The following is a 21,552-nucleotide window of genomic DNA, read 5'->3' as shown; positions in this document are numbered from 1 at the left end:
GTTCCAAACTAATCCAACCAACTGTGTTATAATCTGTGTGTGGGTGTATGTGTGTGTGTGTTGACTTAACTTCACTGCCTTCCCAGTGCCTATCCCCGAGAGTGCTTATATAGAGTCCGCCCAACCCCACTCGACTCACACACACACACACACGTCAGCCCTCTCAAAACGACTTAACTCCTGTCGATCAGAAATTGGACCCTTTTGGGGGAGGGAAGTGTTTCTTCTTATAAACGTGTCACTTTTTGCTCACATTCTCTGCTTCGTGCGTTGCCTGGAGTAAGGAAAGAAGATGAGAGGGAGGAAAGGGTGGGAGTACAGGGTGGAGGATGGTGGTGGTGGTGGTGGGGAGAAGGAAGAATGAGAGGAAGGAAGGATGGAAGGAGTAGTGGTGTGGGAGAGGAGAGGAAGGAGAGCATGGGGGTATCGGGAAGGAGGGTGAGAGTAGTAATGGTTGTGGGTAAGGGAGAGTCGTGGAGAGTAATGGTGGTGGGGGGGAGGAGAGAGAGAGAAGTGGAGGGAGGGAGATCCCTTGTTCATCCAATCGGGACGACGTTATTACACAAAATAGATCACATTTCTTCCCAGATCCCAATTCCATTTCGTTTTTAATGCGAAATGGAGATCAAAGGAAAAATTTGATACAACGTCATGATGAAATATTTAGTCTTTTCTTTTCAATAGACTTCTGCTTTGGGTTCATGTAGAAACAGTAGTAACATCTCTCTCTCTCTCTCTCTATCTCCTTGTCTCTACCTCTTTCTCTCTCTCTATCTCCCTGTCTTGTCTGCTCTACCTCTTTCTCTCTCTCTCCCCTGTCTCTACCTCTTTCTCTCTCTCTATCTCCCTGTCTACCTCTTTCTCTCTCTCTCTCTATCTCCGTCTCTACCTCTTTCTCTCTCTCTCCATCTCCCTGTCTCTACCTCTCTCTCTCTCTCTCTCTCTATCTCTACCACGTTATTCTGTCTCTACCTCTTTCTCATTGTCTCTGTGTTTCTCTCTCTGTCTCCTTGTCTCTCTCTGCATTCTCCATCTTTCTTCCTCTTCTTCTCCCAACCATTTTCTCCTTATCCTCCTCCAAACTATTTGATCTCCCTTTTCTTCTTCCTCTTCTCACTTTCTTCTTCTTCTTCTACTCCGTATTCTCTCCCTCTTAACTATTTTCTTCGTCTCACTTTCTTCTCCTTCTTCTTCACTTACTCTCTTCTCCTCCTCCTCAATTTTCTTCTTCGCGTTACAGCTGTTGTAGCGAAAGTTGCAGTTAGCGCGGGTGGGTGGGTGGGTGGGCGGGCGGCAGGTAGGTAGGTTAGGTAGAGAAGCGACATCACCGGGGCACGTCAATACGGTCGGGACTGTCATCTTCCAATACGACTGCAGAAGGGTGCCACGTCACACAACATGTCGGCAACGTGTTCTCACCGCCGCCGACGCTTTTGTCTCGTGCCAACCCGACCCGAACCTGACCCGACCCCAGTGAGACCCAGACCCCTGTGTTCCTCCTCCCCCCGTCCCGTATACCTCCACGGCTTCAGTTAGGGGTTCAATCATGGTCTCAGTCAAGGCTTCAATTACGGCGATTTTGGTTAGGGTTTAAATTTTGGTTTCAGTCAGGGTTTCAATTAGAGATTCTAGGGCTTCAAATAAGGCTTCATCAGTCTCCAACTAGAGCATCAACTAAAGGCTTCAACTGAGACATCACCATCAATTCTAACTAAAGCTTCCATCACAGCTTCAACCAAGATTCTTAATCACCACAGGTAAGGCTTCAAAACACACACACACACACACACACACACTCAACGCATATTATATCATTATGTCTAAATCAAATGTAAGTCTGTATATTTTCAGCCACCGGCTGCAATTCTATTAATAAACCGTTTATTATTATTATTATTTACACACACACACACACGCACACACATACTGTACAAACAAACAAGCCACACTGACATACGTGTTAGCTTAGGCAGGTGTACTGCGCCTGACAACTAAGGGGTTAATTTGCATACAGGAGGGAATATTTGTATTAAAAAATAAAAATTGGTTTTATTCTGTAATAGTCACTTCCAAGAACACACACACACACACACACCTTATCATAACAATTTACCCAATAAACATGACACATTCTACAACACTTATCATACCACAATACACAACATACACACAATATAGTAGCATACTCTCCTCCTCCTCCTCCTCTAGTCTTTCTCGGCACATCCGTTGAGGGGAAAGTTGTTAATATGATTCTTTGAGAGGGATACAAAAGTCATTCTCCCTTATTTATGGCGCGGAGCTAAAAATGAAAACCTTAGCCTGTCAACGGGGCGTATCCTATCACCCTCCTCTAACTCGTGTAAACACCACCCCTACGACCAGGCGCTGTAAGGGTGTTTCAAGAAGTTCGATTTGAGAACTGTTGGGTACGCCTGTTCACTTTGTTATATTTCGATTCTTGTATGAAATCATGAGACGGTACCGTAGCCATTAATGTCTTCTGGAATACTCACTCGAGAGCACTACAAAACCTTTTCCATATTTCGTGTTTACTGTCTTTATGGAGTGGTGGAAGGGGAGGTGGGAGTGGTGGGGGGTGAGGAGGTGGTGGGGGGTAGGGAGTGGTGTGTTGGTGGTGTTGTGGTGGTGGTGGTGTGTTGGTGGTGTTTGTGGTGGTGGTGGGGTGGTGTGTGTGGTGGGGTGGTGGGAAGGTTTGGTGTGGTGGGGTGGTGGGGAGGTTTGTGGTGGGTGGGGGTGGTGGGGAGGCGTTTGTGGTGTGATAGTGGAGGAGGTAGTAGTATAGACTAGTGGTGGTGTTGAGGCGGTGGTGGAGGTATGGAGTGGTGGTGATAGTGTTGGGGGGAGGCAAATGTGATGTAGTGGTGACAGTGGTAGTAGTAGGTAGTCGTTGGTAGACAGTGACAGTGGTAGTAGTAGGTAGTCGTTGGTAGACAGTGACAGTGGTAGTAGTAGGTAGTCATATAGTGTGTATCGCCCCCTCCCCTTTCACCCTTAGATAAACGATGGTCCCCCTTACTGATGCGTTCCCGACAACCTCCTTTGGGACCCACATTACCTAGGGCCCCTGACTCACCTTACACACACACACACACACACACATTCACCTGTTCTCACCTACACAATAGTTATCTAGTACGGTGCTATAACTTTCCCCGTTGAATGTCAAACTCTATAGAATTTTACCTTATAAATTTTGAGCATTTATCAGTAAAATTTAAAAAAAAAATACTGACAATTTGTTTTAATAACTATTTGATATTTATCTCACTGTAAATAAGTAAATAAATGACAAGTTTTTAGAACCAGAGGATAACTTGTAATGCGTAAATGAATAAACTTCGAAAAGCTTAAAAACAAACGGACAGCAAATAATCTACAAACATTTCTATAATTTCTATCGGATATCTGATAATAAAAATACAATAAATAACAATAATATTACCCAGAAACGGCAAAATACACCCATCACATCTAGCACTCTGAAAAAATTGATGACGAGAAAATAAATATATATTGATAAAAATACATTACTTATTTTCTGTGCACACTACGACCCCAACACAAAAACACACATCGATAAAAAATAAAGAAATAAAAACACACAAACACACACACACACACATTGCAAGTTCAGCTGTAAGAATTCTGGGAACCTGCCATTACTTAACTCGATATAACTTATAAAGTAGACACAACAAGCTCAGTGTGTGTGTTTGGGTATAGCAGTCACTCAGTCTCGCCACCACTCCATCCTAGCGGGGCACCTTACGTACTAATATCTCACTAAAACACATTAAACCGCATCTCATCAGTATTAGAAAATGAACGACAATTTCTCTGATTATCTAAAGGAATAACTTTTTAAATATTAAAAAAAATTACTCAAGATCCCATATTCAACTTGGTACTAAGACTAAATGAATTTTATCTTACGTTTGTTGGACACGTTTCTTAAAAGAGAGAATTCACGTTAAAATCCGCGTGAGTAAAATTAGGTTAGTCGTAGCTCTTACAGAAAAAACTCATCTAACAAAAATCATAATATTGTAATAAATCAAACGCTGAATAAAGTATCACAGGAAATAAGTAAAAAAAAAATCCATTAACCTCAAGCCTTGTTAACTACTAAAGTGATTCGACGGTTAATATACGAAAGAAGTTAATTAAATACAATAGATAAACGAATAACAAATATAAAAAGAATAAAAAAAAACAGTAAACGGAACAAAAAAAAATTACATACCAAGGAAAACATTCAAAATAATTCATAAGTGAACACAATATCACAAACGCGAAAGAGTTGACGAGGTTTCCCGTCTTACAAGTTGAATGCCGGAGATTCCTTACTTCTCATATAACTGTTTAGCTTACCAGAAGGACAGTAAACACGCGAGGAGTCACACGTACACCAGCAGCAACAGTTGTATAGGGAAATACTCAACACACTGTTAGCACGAAAAGAAGCGTGCGTGTGTGTCGTTCGCGTGCAAGAAGAGTTAACGTGCGTGAACCAGGATAGGACTTCAATTGAATTAGATAAACGCTCACCAGTCACTACTTACAAACGCTCACACACATACACGCTACAGACAAACGCTCACTACTACAAACAAACGTTCCTCAACCACTACAATTAAACGGTTCCAAAAACAATAAACGTTTCCCAACCACTACAATTAAACGCTCCCATACACTACAACACAGGTTCCCCAAGCACAAAAAAAAACTGCTCCCTGGGTCATTACACACAATCGCTCTCCAACCACTACAATTAAACGTTCCCCCAACCACTACAAATGTTATCCAGTCACTACAAACAAGCGGGAGGTGTTTGTCGGCATCGTATAAATAATGTGGAGTGGTGCTACTAACTGCGCATATATTTTTTTTCCTCTCTTTACGGCAAGTGCTCAAGGCTGTAATGTGATGCCTCCTGCCACCATGTATGGAACACTCCCGCGAGGATATATGCTAAGGATTGTCGACGGCATTATGATCCCCAAATCGAATATTTTCAAGTAGCGATGCCATACGTAAAAGCCCCCAGCGTAAAGTGGGGTTACAGTGCGGTTGAATTGTCACATCGCCGTATCGTTTGGGTTCTGGCTGATCTCGACTAAGCTACTTGTAATTTTTAAATTTTTCTTTCATTAAAATTTTCTGCTTATATACACCGCCTTTCAGCACAAATGACGTATCTGTTTTCAGAATGACTCGGTTCGTCGGAGATGCTGGCGGTAGGCTCCGCAATCTAACTACACTCGTGCAAGCTCTTAAGAACTCCCAGTCGGGAAATAGTTTCAAACATTTATACTGTGGCGAAACAATAATGGCTCTCGTGGCGACTTCTGTTTTCTTGCCTCTCTTCATCAAATTGGAAGCTCCCGAGCAAAAATTAGTGCGTGAGGATTTTTATAACAAAGTTTTATAGTCACTGCAGCTCCCATTTCGGTAGTTAGAAAATCTCGTTCCATAAACTTTTTTTTTACATCTATTTACACCCACTAGAGGTTATACCGTCGCTTCGGCTAAAAGAAAAATACACGTTATTTTTCACTCGCTTTTGATTTAATATAAACAATGAATATAAGTAACTATATAGACACGTACCGAAATATTCAACATGTCGTGTTATTTAGCCTAGTAAGAAAAGTATGCGTTATATCCTCATGGCGAGTGCTGTATATATTATGTGATATATGAACAACACAAACATTATATACAGTACAACCAGGTGGGGAAGACACCATCAAAGCTTCCAGTTATATGAGGGATACCGAGAGAGCTTCTAAGTGAGGCCTTTGATCGCGTCTAACTTGTCACCACCTACCTACCTTGGACCTCCTCGCTGGTATAAACTAACGCACTGCACTTTAAGGACGCGTGTGCCATTCTTTCCTCGTCTTCTTAAAACTTTTGTGGTGAGGTATAAGAGCTGTCACTGAGGGGGGTTTATATCACAAATGGTTACTGCATAATGTACAGTAAACATCACAGGGAAATGTTTGATAGGACCGTACGTGTGTTGTTTGAGATTTTGTTGTTGACCCAGCGGACGATCTTACCGCTGTGGGCTTCCCAATCCCCATAATAATAATAATAATAATACGTGAAGAACCATTACATCTGACAAAGTACGCCATTGCATCACATCGCCGCTGAGAAATGTTACGCATCAATGCTGACATCGGATCAGAAGAACACGACATTTAGATGCTAACAAACTATTAAATATCTCTTTCTGTCGAATTTGTGATCATAGCCGAAACCGGGACCGGCAAAAAAAAAAGAAGAAAGAGAAAAAAATAATGTACAGGGAACCAGCGAGTGATTTATCTAGCCTGCAAAAAGCGCTTGACTCCGGTGTGAACAGTCGAGTCACCAGCCGGGCAAGACGAGGTGTAGCGCAAAGTTCGCAAACACAACTAATATAAGTGTTTCATTATCATCACCAATGCTACCGATAGAGGAATGCGTGATGATCATAATACATAATTATTTCATTACTATTTCATCCCTACTGCTACAGAAATAAAGTATATAACATTATTTTTTGTAGCCTGAACTAGATACAGTATTTTCCTTAGCGTTCTATCTTCCTTGTTAATCATGTTTGAGAATTACAGAAAGATGGTTTTGTAGTTTCTGAATCCAAGACACTCACAGTCAATAAAAAAAAAAGTTGTGATTGAAAATTAAATTATATCACGTATTTTACTTACGTTTTGTCAACAAGAAGTTATGAAATTGAAATTCACTGAAAATATCGTTACTTCTCAATCTTGTGTTCTCATAAGACAAAAATGAGAATATTCCTCACATAAATACTCTGTTCTGATGATTGATTTACTACGTATGTATTCCTGCATCATATAACAGAATATATAAGGGTTTTTTCCACTCTAGTTTGATGCTTTTAATAATTATTGTTGGCCAGGTCGCGCGCGGAAATTCTATGTGAATAGTATCCTAAGCATATTTTTTCACTCCTAATATTTTTCCGTAACAATACCTAGAAATGTGCGTCAACAAATACACCAATAATAATAATAATAATAATAATAATAATAATAATAATAATAATAATAATGTCTCAGTCATACCGATACTGAACAATTATCAACCACCTTCCTTCACTTTGCTAACCATACTCGACGGCCCCTACCCCTGCTAACCATACTCGACGGCCCCTACCCCTGCTAACCATACGCGACGGCCCCTACCCCTGCTAACCATACTCGACGGCCTCCTACCCCAGCTAACCATACTCGACGCCCCTACCCTGCTATGCACCGACGGCCCTACTGCTAACTATACTGACCCCTACCCCTGCTAACCATACTCGACGGCCCCTACCCTGCTAACCATACTCGACGCCCCTACCCTGCTAACCATACTTGCTAACTATACTCGACGGCCCTACCCTGCTAACCCTGACTACCCTGCTAACCATACTCGACGGCCCCTACTGCTAACCATACTCGACGCCCTCCTACCCCATAACCTACTGACGCCCAACTACCCCTGCTAACCATACTCGACGCCCAACTACCCCTGCTAACCATACGCGACGGTCTCCTACCCCTGATAACCATACTCGACGGCCCCTACCCCTGCTAACCATACTCGACGGCCCCTACCCCTGCTAACCATACGCGACGGCCCCTACCCCTGCTAACCATACTCGACGGCCTCCTACCCCAGCTAACCAAACCATACTCAATAGCACCAGCCCCTCCCACACCCTACCCTTTCCCTTCACCCAAAACACGAGGAAAACATTCGCCTTCCCAAGTTGGTATCAGACGGATGCCAGCGGTTCGCTCCTAAAATTTGGGCCAAGATATTCTGCTGGAGAGAGAGAGAGAGAGAGAGAGAGAGAGAGAGAGAGAGAGAGAGAGAGACCGTTGAATGCTGGCCACACAGTTTTATTGTTGCAGGGGTGATGGACCAGTTCATATTGTTTACAAGTTGTGGAGATAGAAGGGACCAGTTTACGCTACCGTCTTGTGGTGGATGGGAAGGAGAGGTTCGTTCATACTGGGATTAGAATAGGTGATTATTAATATCTTCCGAAGGTCATAATGGGTTAGTTTAAATTACTCGTAGTATAGTTTTGAAACCGGTAGTGCTGAAGGACCGGTTCTTGTAATCTATAGCGATGATGTCCCGGTTCAAAGGGATTTACTGTTACTAGAAACCTATTTCCTTTCTTCGTAAAATCCAAATCGCAAAAAACTTTTCATACACGCTATCTACCCTACCATATAATACTCTTAGTACAATATTTCCGGATTACTCTAGGAACCTCTTAACTATCGCTCTTACTTACTCTTAAGTTATGATTCTTCACCGTAATTCTAGTTAGTTTATTCATCACCAATCATCCATCAATATAATTATACAAGACGTCAAAGTTCCCCTCCCAGGCCGCTAGAGGCGTTAAAGCGAACGAGGGACGGAGGGAGACGAACCTTCCCCAAGAATGGCGGGATAGGATCTGGCGGCAACCTTCTCCCCGTATTATGCATGCTTTTGATCCATATAATCACGTTTGTTGGCCAGCTTTCCTGCAATATAAAATGTTGATAGAGCCTGCTACGAGAAGGGGGGGGAAGAGGGGCCCATGCTATACTAACCCTTCCTAGAGCGACCGTCTTGAGTGATGGCATGGACGGAGGGGGGCGGGTGATGGAGGGAGTCGGCCGTTATGTTGTACCAAGTGAACCGTGAACCGTGCGGGAAACTTACAAGACGATGTTGATGGATATGCTCGTCTACATTATGGGTCCCTTATCTCACATTGAAATGGACTGATAACTCATTTTTCCCTTCATAATACGGGTCCCTAATTTAACTTTGACTTAAGGTATAGGGAAGACTTAGAATATACATGAGCTCATCTGACTACCATCGCATTAAGCTCTATAATTTTCAATTTTTTGTTGCTAAATCTAGAACCCTATATTATCGACAGTTATTCATGCAAGTTTCACCGAATTTACTAATTAAAGAGACAAAGATTCTACCTTCACTTAAAATTTACGGAAACTGATTTGACTTCCAAACTCATGGCGCAATTACTGCCTTCAAACACAAGCAAATATTTAGCATTTAAAACTGTCGCTTTTAATTCAACAACACATTCTAGATCAAACAAATTACCTGCGAAGTTACAAATAATTTTCTCTTATTTTTTCAAGTTTAAATTCACTCGAAACTGATTAATATATATATATATATATATATATATATATATATATATATATATATATATATATATATATATATATATATATATATAATAAATTATTTTGTAACATGAATATTGTAATACTAATCTCACTTTTATTTTACCGATACACAATATACGATATTTTTTTTAATTTATATTATAAACAAAAATATTTATAAAAGTATTTCAAGAAGTAAAGTTAATTTCTCAGTTTGGCGTGGTTATGACAATCAAAAATCACTAAAACAATTGAGCGTCTTAGTTCTCCCTCTGACCCCTGACGACTGTGGCGGGGTAACAAGTCCATCCCTACCTGAGTCTAATTACCTCTACCTGGCCTGGCCCGTCTGCCGCCGTCCCCCTCCCGCGTGTGTGAAGATAAACAAGATTAAATTTCCTCTTAATAACATAACATACTAAACCCTTGGCTCTAATATTACAGGCATGAAACACTAATGGCCGGCGGAACCCTCCCACTTACTTGTAGAGACAGCTCGTACACTATGTTCTTGTTGATATGAGTTTACCACTGCACATAGGTGCGTCCCGCGGGTACGCTGTGGCCAGCCTTGCCGGCCTAGGCAGCGGGGAGGGCAAACACGCCAATCTGGACCTTAAGGCAGGGCACAATAGCGATTATCGAGACGGGCCACAAGCAAGATTGTTTGTGACTTTACTACCCATCTATCTTTAAATGATATGTATATTGCTGCTTTCATGTGGAGATGATCCATTTAACGGAGGTAATAAACTTTAGACTTGGCCCTATTTTGCCGAATAATTGGTCGGTTAATTGAAATTGGCCAGTTAAAGCACAACTTGCATATGTATGAGATTTACGACCACCAGATTGCTTTGTGGCAGCATCTACTGTTCCTGTGGTTCACGAGGCTCGTTTGATAAATACTGGCAAAGGTTAAGAGAGTTAGCGAGGTGTGCTGGATGGAGCGGCAACACAACACAACACACTGATATGGAGACGCGACCCAACAATTGTTTCAAGGCGGGAAAATTATCACAGAGAAGAGTGACGCAGTTAAATAAAATAAAGAAATCTCTGAACATATTGACAAACACTCAAACGGAACAACACAGTTATCCACACAACATTGAACCAGAATTACTGGATATATTATAACTGTGCTTCAGAGTTAGTCATCTTAGCACTTTATATGCATGTGATATTTACGTTAAAACCATACACTATTTTATTATCTTTACTCTTTTAGTGTTAATACAAAGTTGCTTCAGTATTAGTATGTTGGAGATTATAAGTTTATTTACCTAAAAAAAATAAAAATTAGTATCGTTTATTTTTATATGGATCCATCCGTTTATCAATACACTTCACAAATCGGTAACAATCACGAATCAAAAGTCAAGCCAACTACTACAATATACTACTGTTTTTAATGTATAAGGGAAATAGATGATAAACTTCATAACAAGAGCTACATAATGAGAGAAAAACGAAGTGTTGAACCAGCAAAGTGCCATTTGTCATCTACCTTTCAAGAATAAAGCAATTTTAGAGATTTACTTAATTATAACCCAATATTAAAGTTAAATTATACTAAGCGTGCATAATATACGAACAATACTGTATCGATACTAATGGGAATACTGTCACACCAATAAAAATAAATAAATGCTTCCGTCAATGTAAACACCAAGTATAAAATTTCCTTAAAAACAGTGGAAAAAACGTTTGTAATAATTAATAAACGTGTACTTATATCATTACCACAACTATACAAAATAATTCAGAACCTATCGGGGGTTTTTTTCTCAAGTCAATTTTAATTTTCAAGCCAATACCGCTATCGACAAACGCAACTCAAGAAAAAATAAATAATTTAATCAATATCCTAAGTTAATAAAGATAAAAATAACAGCTCAAGATATTCAATATACTCGTAATATAACATCAAAAAATATCAAACTGTGGGGGTAAAATCGCTTCTCCGGGGGTGATGGATGGGAGGAGGTGGATAAAATATACCTTAAGGGTGTAGGTGTACTTACTTATTGGGTTCATTGGGATCTTTCTTCTTCTTGCTTTTCTTTGAGACTTTGGGTTTCTTGCCTCTAGCTGGACCCTCTACACTCTCTGACGATGGTCTCTTGCCTCGCCCCATCTGTCAACACAATAAAATATCAGACATTACTTAATACTCAACTACAATTATAATACCATTAATAATAACCATAAAAATAACTGATAATAATAACTAAATCAATAACACTAAGTTAGTAGGTGTTATTACTGACTAAATCAACTTTGTGTGCATTGGTTACGTATCCCCTTTCAAAATACTACTACTACTACTACTACTACTACTACTAATAATAATAATAATAATAATGATAATAATAATAATAATAATAATAATAATAATAATAATTTCCATCTCCTTTTACTTACTAGAAATATAAGAATAATGGCTATCAAAAAAAATGGACAATAACATCACGTTTCCCCTTCACTGACCAAAAAGAAAATGCTTAATTTGTTTTTTAATAAGTACGGACATTGTTAACTTATAGCTGGTGTTAATTTATATTAATATTGTTAATAAATCTACATATTTAATAAACTAAACAAATATTCATAATAAAATAAACTCATTAAATATTCCGTTGACTGAGGTTGTTACAAATGACATCACTAAATACAGGTTACAATGGGTTAAAAAAATATACCATATATCAAATATAACCAAGAGTATATATATCCCCGACACAGTAGCCACAGTATGAAAGTCTAGTGGAGCATTTAGCAAGTTTACACCATTACAGAGAACGTCGGGACATGTTAAGTGAGGTTTAATGAGTAACCAGCCAGTGTCCAGCTTGCCCCACCAGGTGTTACGACGTACTGCTACCTGTAATTCTTCCCTCCTTCACTAATTTACCACTACCACTACCACCCGACACTTATAAAAACTGCACACGAATTTGAATTAAAAGGTCAAGATGATGTCTATCCCTCATTGTCGCAAGGGTATATAATTATTAAATTGTATCAGTAAATGAAACAGCGTAATCTATCTTTGTATAACAGTAACTAACACAATATATTTCTCCTTTCCCACTCGAGTATCTTAGATTCTGGTTGGTAATTATTCAGGCAGGAAGAAAATAATCAACAAGGGAAGGAGGAGGAAGAAAGAGAGAGAGCAGTTATCCAGGCCGTAGCTCCGTCAAAACTGTCTCATGAATCAGTGATAGTTTGATCTTCATGAGACGTGAATGAGGACGGAACTCACCGCCGCCGCCCGGCTCAGGCAACGCTGATGAGGGGGGCCGCCCGCCGCCACCCGCCATGCATCACAAACCACCCCGCCGGCCACCCAGGCGCATCAGAGCTCGTCTCATTATGGATGCTCGCTTTAATTGGTGATGAGGTGGTTAAGGGTGAATGAGAAATGATCGCTTGGGACGTTTTGTCTCCCTGAACGAGAGAGAGAGAGAGCACTCCATAGCGCTTACTACCCGGGGAGGGGAGGGGTAGTACAATGAATGAGGCTCTTGGACCGTAAATTACACGAGCATACAGAATAACTTCACCTGTTCCAATATACACCGTTTAAATACCTCGTTCAACATTATTTACTTTTTTTTTACCATTACAAAAGTCTCGATAATCTGGTATTTATCTCATGAACACACCAAAAAAAAAATAATTTACTTGTTTCTCATATAATTAATAAAAGCATAGATTTCACCAGTAACGCACAAAATACAACTTAATTCACAACGATCAAAGAAATCGGTTGAAAAATGAACAAGAATAAAAACAATTACTTTAAAAAAATCAAGACAGGCGTCATCTACCGCTTCAATGGACGTCAAATTTTAACATCCTTGATATTTACGATTTAAATTACAACGAAAAATCTTGGATTCTTTTCAGCATTATGTAGTGTAATCTGACAATGTCTCTATCTCTCTCTGACTCTTAGCTCTCTCTTCTAAATTATTTCTCATTAACAATTACTGAGCAATGTTTTTTGGTGTTTTTTTTTCCAAGGCTGATTTTAATTCCCAGTAGCCTAGTTTTTTATTTTACGACGAGTGAATTAAAATGACTAATAGACCGATTTTGAGAGTTTTATTTTCTTCTAACTTACAATATATTATTTACAAGTTATTATATATTTTTTTAGAGTATAGTTTATTTTAATACGAATATACTGATTTATTTCAATACAACTGATTTCAATTTCCTAATCGCGTTTTATTATGAAGATTTTGTTTTATTACCAATATCTCAAGTCGGATTTATTCTCCTGTTAGCAGATTTAATTGACTATAACCTAATTTAGATTTATTTCTTTTTACTCATCAGAATTACAAAAAAAGAATAATTCAGAAATTAACACAAAAAAATATTTACTAATTTAAGTTAAACGGTAGAGAGAATGTGATGCCTTGTGGTTTATTGAATAGCTAAAGGAATGGTGGATTATAGTATGGTGGTGATGGTGGCGATGGTGTTGGTGAGGTGGTTGGTGTTGGTGAAAGTGATGGTGGCAGTAGTGTTGATGTTAGTAAAGGCAATGTTAAACATGTTGGTGATAGTGGTGATAGTGGTGGTGATGGTGATAGTGGTGGTGGTGATGGTGGTGGTGGTTATACAGGAAGAGTGAACTGGGGTGAAATTTACACCTTTGACTGTATTGGGGTGAAGAGGGTGTATAGGTGCTAGGGGTTGATGTGTGGGGGTGGAGGGAAGATAGGGTAGATGGGGGTGAGTAGGGTGTATATAGAGGGGTGGGGAGGGGTTGATGGAGGGGTGAGGGGTAGATGGAGGGGTGACAGACGACAGTGGTAGTCAAGAACCGAAGAGTGGACTGAGGTGAGGGAGTGTGGAAAGGAGAGAGAGAGAGAGAGAGAGAGAGAGAGAGAGAGAGAGAGAGAGAGAGAGAGAGAGAGAGGTAAGGAATGAAGAGCGAGTAGTGAAGTGTAACAAGCGAGGAGGGAAGATAACACGTCAAGGAGGTACGGGAGGTGCGGGAGGTCGGAAGGCCTTACGCGAGGGATCACCACAGCGGCCTCTTACACGATTGGAATTTACTGTCCCCAAACTGTCGGGAAAACAGAGCGTATAGCAGAGCCGCCACGTCGTAAACTTGCCGGTAAATCGCTATTGATCAGCGCCGCCACCAACGCCTCCATACTGCACCTCCTCCTCCTACTCCGACGACGACGACGAAGAATGAACGACCTGCCTTGAAGACGCCCCCACGCCCGCCCAAGGACTCACACGAGACAATCCCGTACAGAGCAGCAGGAGGAGGAGGAACCCTTGCCTCAACATGACTCAAGGGCACGACAAGGCTAATACCTGGTGGCCCTTCTACAGGTATTTTGTCCCGGCAACTGGTCTATCCCGTACTAGTTCGACTCTCTCAAAGGTAATCCCGACGGAGGAGGATATATACCCGAAGGAGGAGGAACTACCCGACATAGGAGAAAGTACCCAACAGAACCCATGGTGTAGTTCCTCACCCTTCTGCAGTAGCCCACCAACTACCAGGTCCTACCACACACGACCTATGATGCTGGATATAGTGTTTATTTACCACACACGAGGGACTTATGGCAGACTTACCACCTGAAGCTAAATGATTACAAATATACGTGGATCATAACACCTGTGCCAGACTACACCTGTGCTTGACTATCTCCCACCTGTGTTTGATTATCTCCCACCTGTACTAAGACCATTACCACTCACCTGTGCCAAGGGCGTAGAGTCGTCAGAGTCGTCACTCCCTGGGGAAGGTGACCCTCCTGAGTTGGGTGACCCGCCGTTCCTGGCCATGGGCGGGCGGGGGTAATAGCCACCGCCCATCATGGCGCCCATCATGTGAGGACCCTGAGGTGGTCCTGTCACGTGCATGCCCGGACTAGCGCTGGTGTAGACAGATGTCGGCGGGCCACAGCCGGGATGGACCATGTAGGCAGAGGTCCTGTGGGGTGGAGTAATGGTTACTGTCGAGGATTACTGTCGGGGAACTACTGTCGGGAAACTACTGTCGGGAACTACTGTTGGGGAACTAACAAGAAAACACCGATAATTTAGGTGAAAAACATAATAATTAGAATAAAAAATAATTAACGTCAAAGAAAACTGGGAATAATAATTTAGACGATGAAATGATATAATTTGTGTGGATAAAAAGATAATTTGAATGATATAATTTACATGTAGGAAATTATTTGACCCGAAAAAAAAAATATATTGATTAAAAAAAAAATATTTGAAAACGAACAATAATTTATGACTCGCTGGTTTATGAACGATGCATAATAATAATAATAATAATAATAATAATAATAATAATAATAATAATAATAATAATAATAATAATAATTAACGTCACACAACTTTAATTATCGTACGCAAAATCATCTACAGTACGTCAACCCAAAAAAATTTCGTACCAGACCTCGCAAGCTATCGTTTAACGTGTTGTTATTTTACTAGTGACCGCTACAGCTGGTGTACGCTGTATGGGGATGATCGCTATAGAGAATTACCGTTATACTGTGGTGGCAGACAGTAAATAACGTTATATGTGGGTGGCCGCTATTGTGAGCTGAAGTTATATGAGGCTGAACGCTATTTGAGGTTACCGCTTTACAGGTGACCGCTACATCAAGTTACCGCTTTACAGGTGACCGCTACATCAAGTTACCGCTTTACAGGTGACCGCTACATCAAGTTACCGCTTTACAGGCGACTGCTACATCAAGCTGCCGATTTACAGGTGACCGCTACATCGTTACCGCCTTACAGGTGACCGCTACATCAAGTTACCGCCTTACAGGTGACCGCTACATAAAGTTACTGCTTTACAGGTGACCGCTACATCAAGTTACCGCTTTACAGGTGACCGCTACATCGCTGGCCGCCTTTACAGGTGACCGCTACATCAAGTTACCGCTTTGCAGGTGACCGCTACATCAAGTTGGCTACTGCCTTCAGGTGACCGCTACATCGGGTTACCGCTTTACAGGTGACCGCTACATCAAGTTACCGCCTTACAGGTGACCGCTACATCAAGTACCCGCTTTACAGGTGACCGCTACATCAAGTTACCGATTTACAGGTGACCGCTACATCAAGTTACCGCTTTACAGGCGACTGCTACATCAAGTAATTGCAAAAAAAAAGGTGACCGCTAAAGCGAGAAAACGCTACTATAGTGACCGCCAGATTAAGTTCCCGCTACTGACGAGTGACCACTACATCAAGTTACCGCTTTACAGGTGACCGCTACACCAAGTTACCGCTTTACAGGTGACCGCCACATCAGGTTGCCGCTACAGACAGATTACCGGTACCTCAAGTTATCTTTTACATCAAGTGACAGCTACATCAGGTGACCGCTAGATTAAGCTACCGCTACATCAGGTGACCGCTAGATTAAGCTACCGCTACATCAGGTGACCGCTAGATTAAGCTACCGCTACATCAGGTGACCGCTAGATTAAGTTACCGCTGCATCAGGTGATCGCTGGATTAAGTAACCGCTAGATTAAGTTACCGCTACATCAGGTGACCGCTAGATTAAGTTACCGCTACATCAGGTGACCGCTAGATTAAGTTACCGCTACATCAGGTGACCGCTAGATTATAACCGCCAGATAAAGTTACTGGCGATTGGGCCATACATCAGGTGACCGCTAGATTGCTACCGCGCCACATCAGGTGACCGTTAAATTAAGCTACCGCTACATCAGGTGACCGCTAGATTAAGTAACCGCTAGATAAAGTTACCGATAGATTAAATTATCGCTACATCAGGTGACCGCTATATTAAGTTACCGCTACATCAGGTGACCGCTAGATTAAGTAACCGCTAGATTAAGTTACCGATAGATTAAGTTATCGCTACATCAGGTGACCGCTAGATTAAGTAACCATTAGATTAAATCATCGCTACATCAGGTGACCGCTAGATTAAGTTACCGCTACATCAGGTGACCGCTAGATTAAGTAACCATTAGATTAAATTATCGCTACATCAGGTGACCGCTACATCAAGATAACCGCTATATCAAGATAATCGCTAGACAGATGACCGCTACATCAAGTTACCGCCGCTACAGACAGATAACCACTAATCCACATATCACAGACTACAACAACAAGCAATTTACTCATTACCTTTCAAAAATATTCCCCGATATATTTCACTCACTCAAAGTGCCTTGTAATCAAATAAACGAAACTAATTAGAATATCGTAATTAAAAGAGGAAAAAAATGCATCTAATTTTCTTTATAATGCTACGGGCGAAATAAAATTAATTACTACTGTATTTCTAATCTATTATGAATTGTATTTGGGGGTATTTTTCCAGTACTAGTTGAATACATTTTGGATGTATTGGTGTATTAATTTTTGTAATTCATAAATGATTGAGTTTTTGGTACACTTAGTTTTAGTTAATTAATTCGGTAAATATTTGATAGGCTTCGGACACAGCCAGTTAGTTATAAATTAATGTATAATTTATCTTTCAGATTGATGTAGTTGATGTCATAAATTACGTCACTTCACCCTCCCCCTCCCCCGTCTACCTGCGTCTACCTGTGTCTATATTGTTTACAAGTTTATAATAATTTACAAAGTTAACGATTTACAAGCTTTTAAAATATAATGAAATAATGACAATGTAAGTAACAGTCATTATTATCATTTTTATTATTAGTTTTTTTTTTTCATTACCCAAAATGTTATTGTGGTGATGAATCGTACGGCTGTCAGCAAAGAAACGTACGTCTGGCAGCAAATTTAACTCATGTTGTCGTACTGCATATTGTCGCTTAAGGGAAAAGTTCTGTCTGTCTGTCTGTCTGTGTCTGTCTGTCAGTGATGTTAAAGTACAATATTACCAGAATAAAAAAAAATAAATCCTCACTAACACAGAAACAGTTACTAAATTAGCTTTTTTTTACTACACCAACAAGAAATAAATCAGTGTTGCCAACTTACTGAACAGGGCCCATGTGGTTATGCTGGGATATGGGCGGGATGTAGAGGTTCTGAGGCGGAACTGTGGGTTGGCAACACCCATGCTGCCAGCCACGGCCATCTGAAGCATCGAGAGAGAAACATTTTTAATCACATAACGAAGGAAAGAGATGATGTAGAGGAAAGAGAAGAGGAGAATAAGGAAGAGAGAGAAATATTTAATCAGATAACGAAGAAAGGGAGATAAAAGGGATATAATGAAGACAGAGAAGAGGAAACGAGGCAAAAGATAGGAATATTTGTAATCAGATAACGAAGGAAAGAGATGATGAAGAGGAAAGAGAAGAGGAAAATAAGGAAAGAATAGATATATATATATTAAATCAGATAACGAAGAAAGGGAGATAACGAAAGAGATAATGAAGAAAGAGAAGAGGAAAAGAGGAAAAAGATAGGAACACATTTAATCAGATAACGAAAAAGACAGACAAAAAGAGGAAGAAATTTAAGAAAAAAGACAAAAATGATCAAAAGAAAACAGAGAAGAGGGAAATAAAGATATAATAAAGATAACGTAATTCCTCCTCCAATCATACTCGTATATCTAATGAGCCTCAGGATATAGAGAGTCTTATTACTGATGTGTTAAAAGGCTCAACGTATAGTATGGTAGTTTAAGACGAGGGGGGGGGGGAGGGAGGGATGATGGAGAATAAAAGGGAGAGGGGAAGGTGGAAATGGGGAGGAGGAGGAAGGGGAGAGAGGGGAAGGAGGAGGTATCGTTCGTGCGTGTGTGTGTGTGTGTGTGTGTGACCCGACCTGACCCATGAATTGTATTAGTTAGCAATGTGGGTAAATGGAGTGTGGATTAAGTAGATGGGTAATGTGGGTAGATAAAGTAGGTAAGTGATGGGGAATGGACTTCACATGGATAGTTGAAGTGAATAAGTGGATGAAACTAAGATAACGTGGGTAGATGATGTGGTCATGGTGAGACGTATAGAGATTCAACATTACCTGAGGGTGTGGATACATGGTCTGGGTGTGATGAGGATGGGTGTGGGCGGCTGAAGTAGTGTCGGGTTCCTGTTGTGGAAGTGTGGATGCCAGTCCCTGTAGATCACCGTAGGCCTCTCATCACTGCCGAAGTTACCGTAGGCGGGCTGTACGGAAGACAAAGAGACGGTTAATTAATATATTACCTGTTAATGGGGGTATAATTTCACATGAGATAATTAATTAAGATGTTTTAGAGAGAAATTACCTGAAAAAAAATGGATTATCTTTAATTTATCTTTATTTTACTTTATTTTATTTAATGTTCGTTCTACAGGATGATATTAGGTTGAGAGTATACAGGTAGAGTTATAGCCAGGAGAGAGAGAGAGAGAGAGAGAGAGAGAGAGAGAGAGAGAGAGAGAGAGAGAGAGAGAGAGAGAGCAGCTTGAAGGCAAAGGCGAGCAGCAAGAGGAAGAAGAAAATGAGGAAGATGGAGGAGGAAGGCGAGGCAACAGTCACCCAAAACACACACACACACACACACACACACACACACACACACACACACCATCATATACACACAACAACACAGCTCTTCCTCTCCTCCCCCCCAACTTTGCTGTGTCTTGCCTCTTCTTGATGGACAAAATTGAACAAGACAGACAGGTATCCTTCAATTTCAGCTCCATCGCTTTCATAATAGCATTCCGAACCGTGGGTGCAAGACGGACTTTACCACCACGAAAAATGTGCGCCGTAGTTTGGATCTTGTGACCCTGTGGCGTAAGGTATAAAAACGTAGGCGTGAGAGACCTGCTGTACCCATGAACGTAGGAAATCCGCCACCAAACTTATCCTTCCCTGGGGGACAACTTAGTTCGCAACGGCCAAATTAAAGTACATAGATTTTCATTTAGTCTGGCGACATTATGCTCTCTCTTCGCATTACCTATGCAAGCGACTCTCCCGCCCTGCGACATGGGCCTTACCCCCACCTGTACCAACGATAAGGAGTTCCACCCTTCCGTCCCTCTGCCACAAGGTCTACTTATTAACCCCCCCCAGCCACGACCCGGGCTTGAGCCTCCGCCACTGGTATTTCCACATATAGATGCAAATGAACCGATTTATGTGCGTTTGTTAATAGAAATTTTTTCGTTGCTCTTAACTCTACACAAGTTGTACGGCCGAGCGGTGGTGGTGCGCTGAGCCCGTCCTGATGTTGAGGGGAGGGGGAAGAGGGGGGAAGAGGAAGAGGGGGAGGAAGAGGAGTAGGAGAAGGAAGAGGAGGATGTGTATGTATTGTCGTCACAACCTCCTCCCAGACGATAACATCACACACTGTACTTGTGTTTCTTTAAAGGGCTGAGGCATAACCTCCCCTCCTCTTTGTCCACCTCCTCCTTCTCCCTCCTCCTCCTATCCTCCTTGTCCCCTCCTCCTCCCTCCATCCTCCTTGCCCCCCCTCTTCCTCCCCTTATGACTCTCAGTACGACTTGGTGTTATTAGCTCAGGCTGGCGGGTCGTTCGCTCTGTTGACAATCAGTTTAAGGGCCTGATACAGCAGGAGGGACCTGTACGACTTGACTGGGGGTCGAGGGGTCGAGGGTCGTGGATGGAGAAGGGAATCATGACGTGAGGGGAGATCTATTGGGGGCATGGAGGGGGGTGGGATCAAGCTCGCGGAGGAGAGGAACAAATCCATAGTGGTCTTGATGGAGACGGAAAGAGGGTACAAACCCATGGGTCGTAATAAGAGGAACAGGCCCATGGGAGTCGTAGTGGGGGTGGGGGTGGGAACAAGCCCATAGTAGTAGTAATGGGAAGGGGAAGAGGGAACAACACAAGCCCATGGTGGTCGTGAGGGAAGGAGGAGGGTAGGGGTTAAGGTAAGCCCATGGGGTCAAGGAAGGAGGAAGGGAGGAGAGAAGGGAAGGGGGGGGAGGAAGAGGAGGGATGGGAGGGGGGAGCATTTAATGGCAAGGTCGAGAGCCAATGGCCATTTTACCGGGGAGTCAAACACAGAAAAGGGACAGGTCATTTAAATGGGATTATGGGAGAGGAGGAACCATTTATAAAGGAGGAGGAGGAAGAAGAGGAGGTGGGAGGAGGAGGATATAGAGAAAAGGAGTAGGAGGAGCAGGAGGAGGATGTTGGGAGGTAGGGGAGTAGGAAAGGAAAGGAATGGGAGGTGGAAGATGAAGAGGAATGACGAGAGGAAGGTGGAAAAGGGAGTAAGAAGTGGATTAAAACGATACAAGAGGAAAGAAAGAAGAAGAGGAAAGAAGAAGAAGGAAGAGAGAGA

General features: G+C 41.5%; 1 protein-coding gene across 3 annotated transcripts in view; it reads right to left on the bottom strand.

Moving 5' to 3' along the window:
* Positions 1 to 19,409, bottom strand: part of LOC121880007 (TOX high mobility group box family member 3-like) — a 34,872-nt gene extending 15,463 nt beyond the window's left edge. For all 3 annotated transcript variants that reach the window (XM_042386936.1, XM_042386937.1, XM_042386938.1), the window contains exons 1-4: positions 19,266 to 19,409; positions 18,270 to 18,369; positions 15,000 to 15,234; positions 11,282 to 11,394 (exon numbers count right to left, since the gene is read on the bottom strand). In XM_042386936.1, the coding sequence (XP_042242870.1) occupies positions 11,282 to 11,394; positions 15,000 to 15,234; positions 18,270 to 18,283 (362 nt within the window). In that variant the 5' untranslated portion in view covers positions 18,284 to 18,369; positions 19,266 to 19,409. The remainder of the gene's footprint in view (positions 1 to 11,281; positions 11,395 to 14,999; positions 15,235 to 18,269; positions 18,370 to 19,265) is intronic.
* Positions 19,410 to 21,552: the final 2,143 nt, after the last annotated feature.

Source organism: Homarus americanus, unplaced genomic scaffold (genome assembly GCF_018991925.1).
Source record: "Homarus americanus isolate GMGI-L3 unplaced genomic scaffold, GMGI_Hamer_2.0 scaffold30108, whole genome shotgun sequence".
Classification (NCBI taxonomy): Eukaryota; Metazoa; Arthropoda; class Malacostraca; order Decapoda; family Nephropidae; genus Homarus; species Homarus americanus.
The sequence above is the reverse complement of the archived record's forward strand: the minus strand, read 5'-3'. Positions and strand labels throughout refer to the sequence as shown.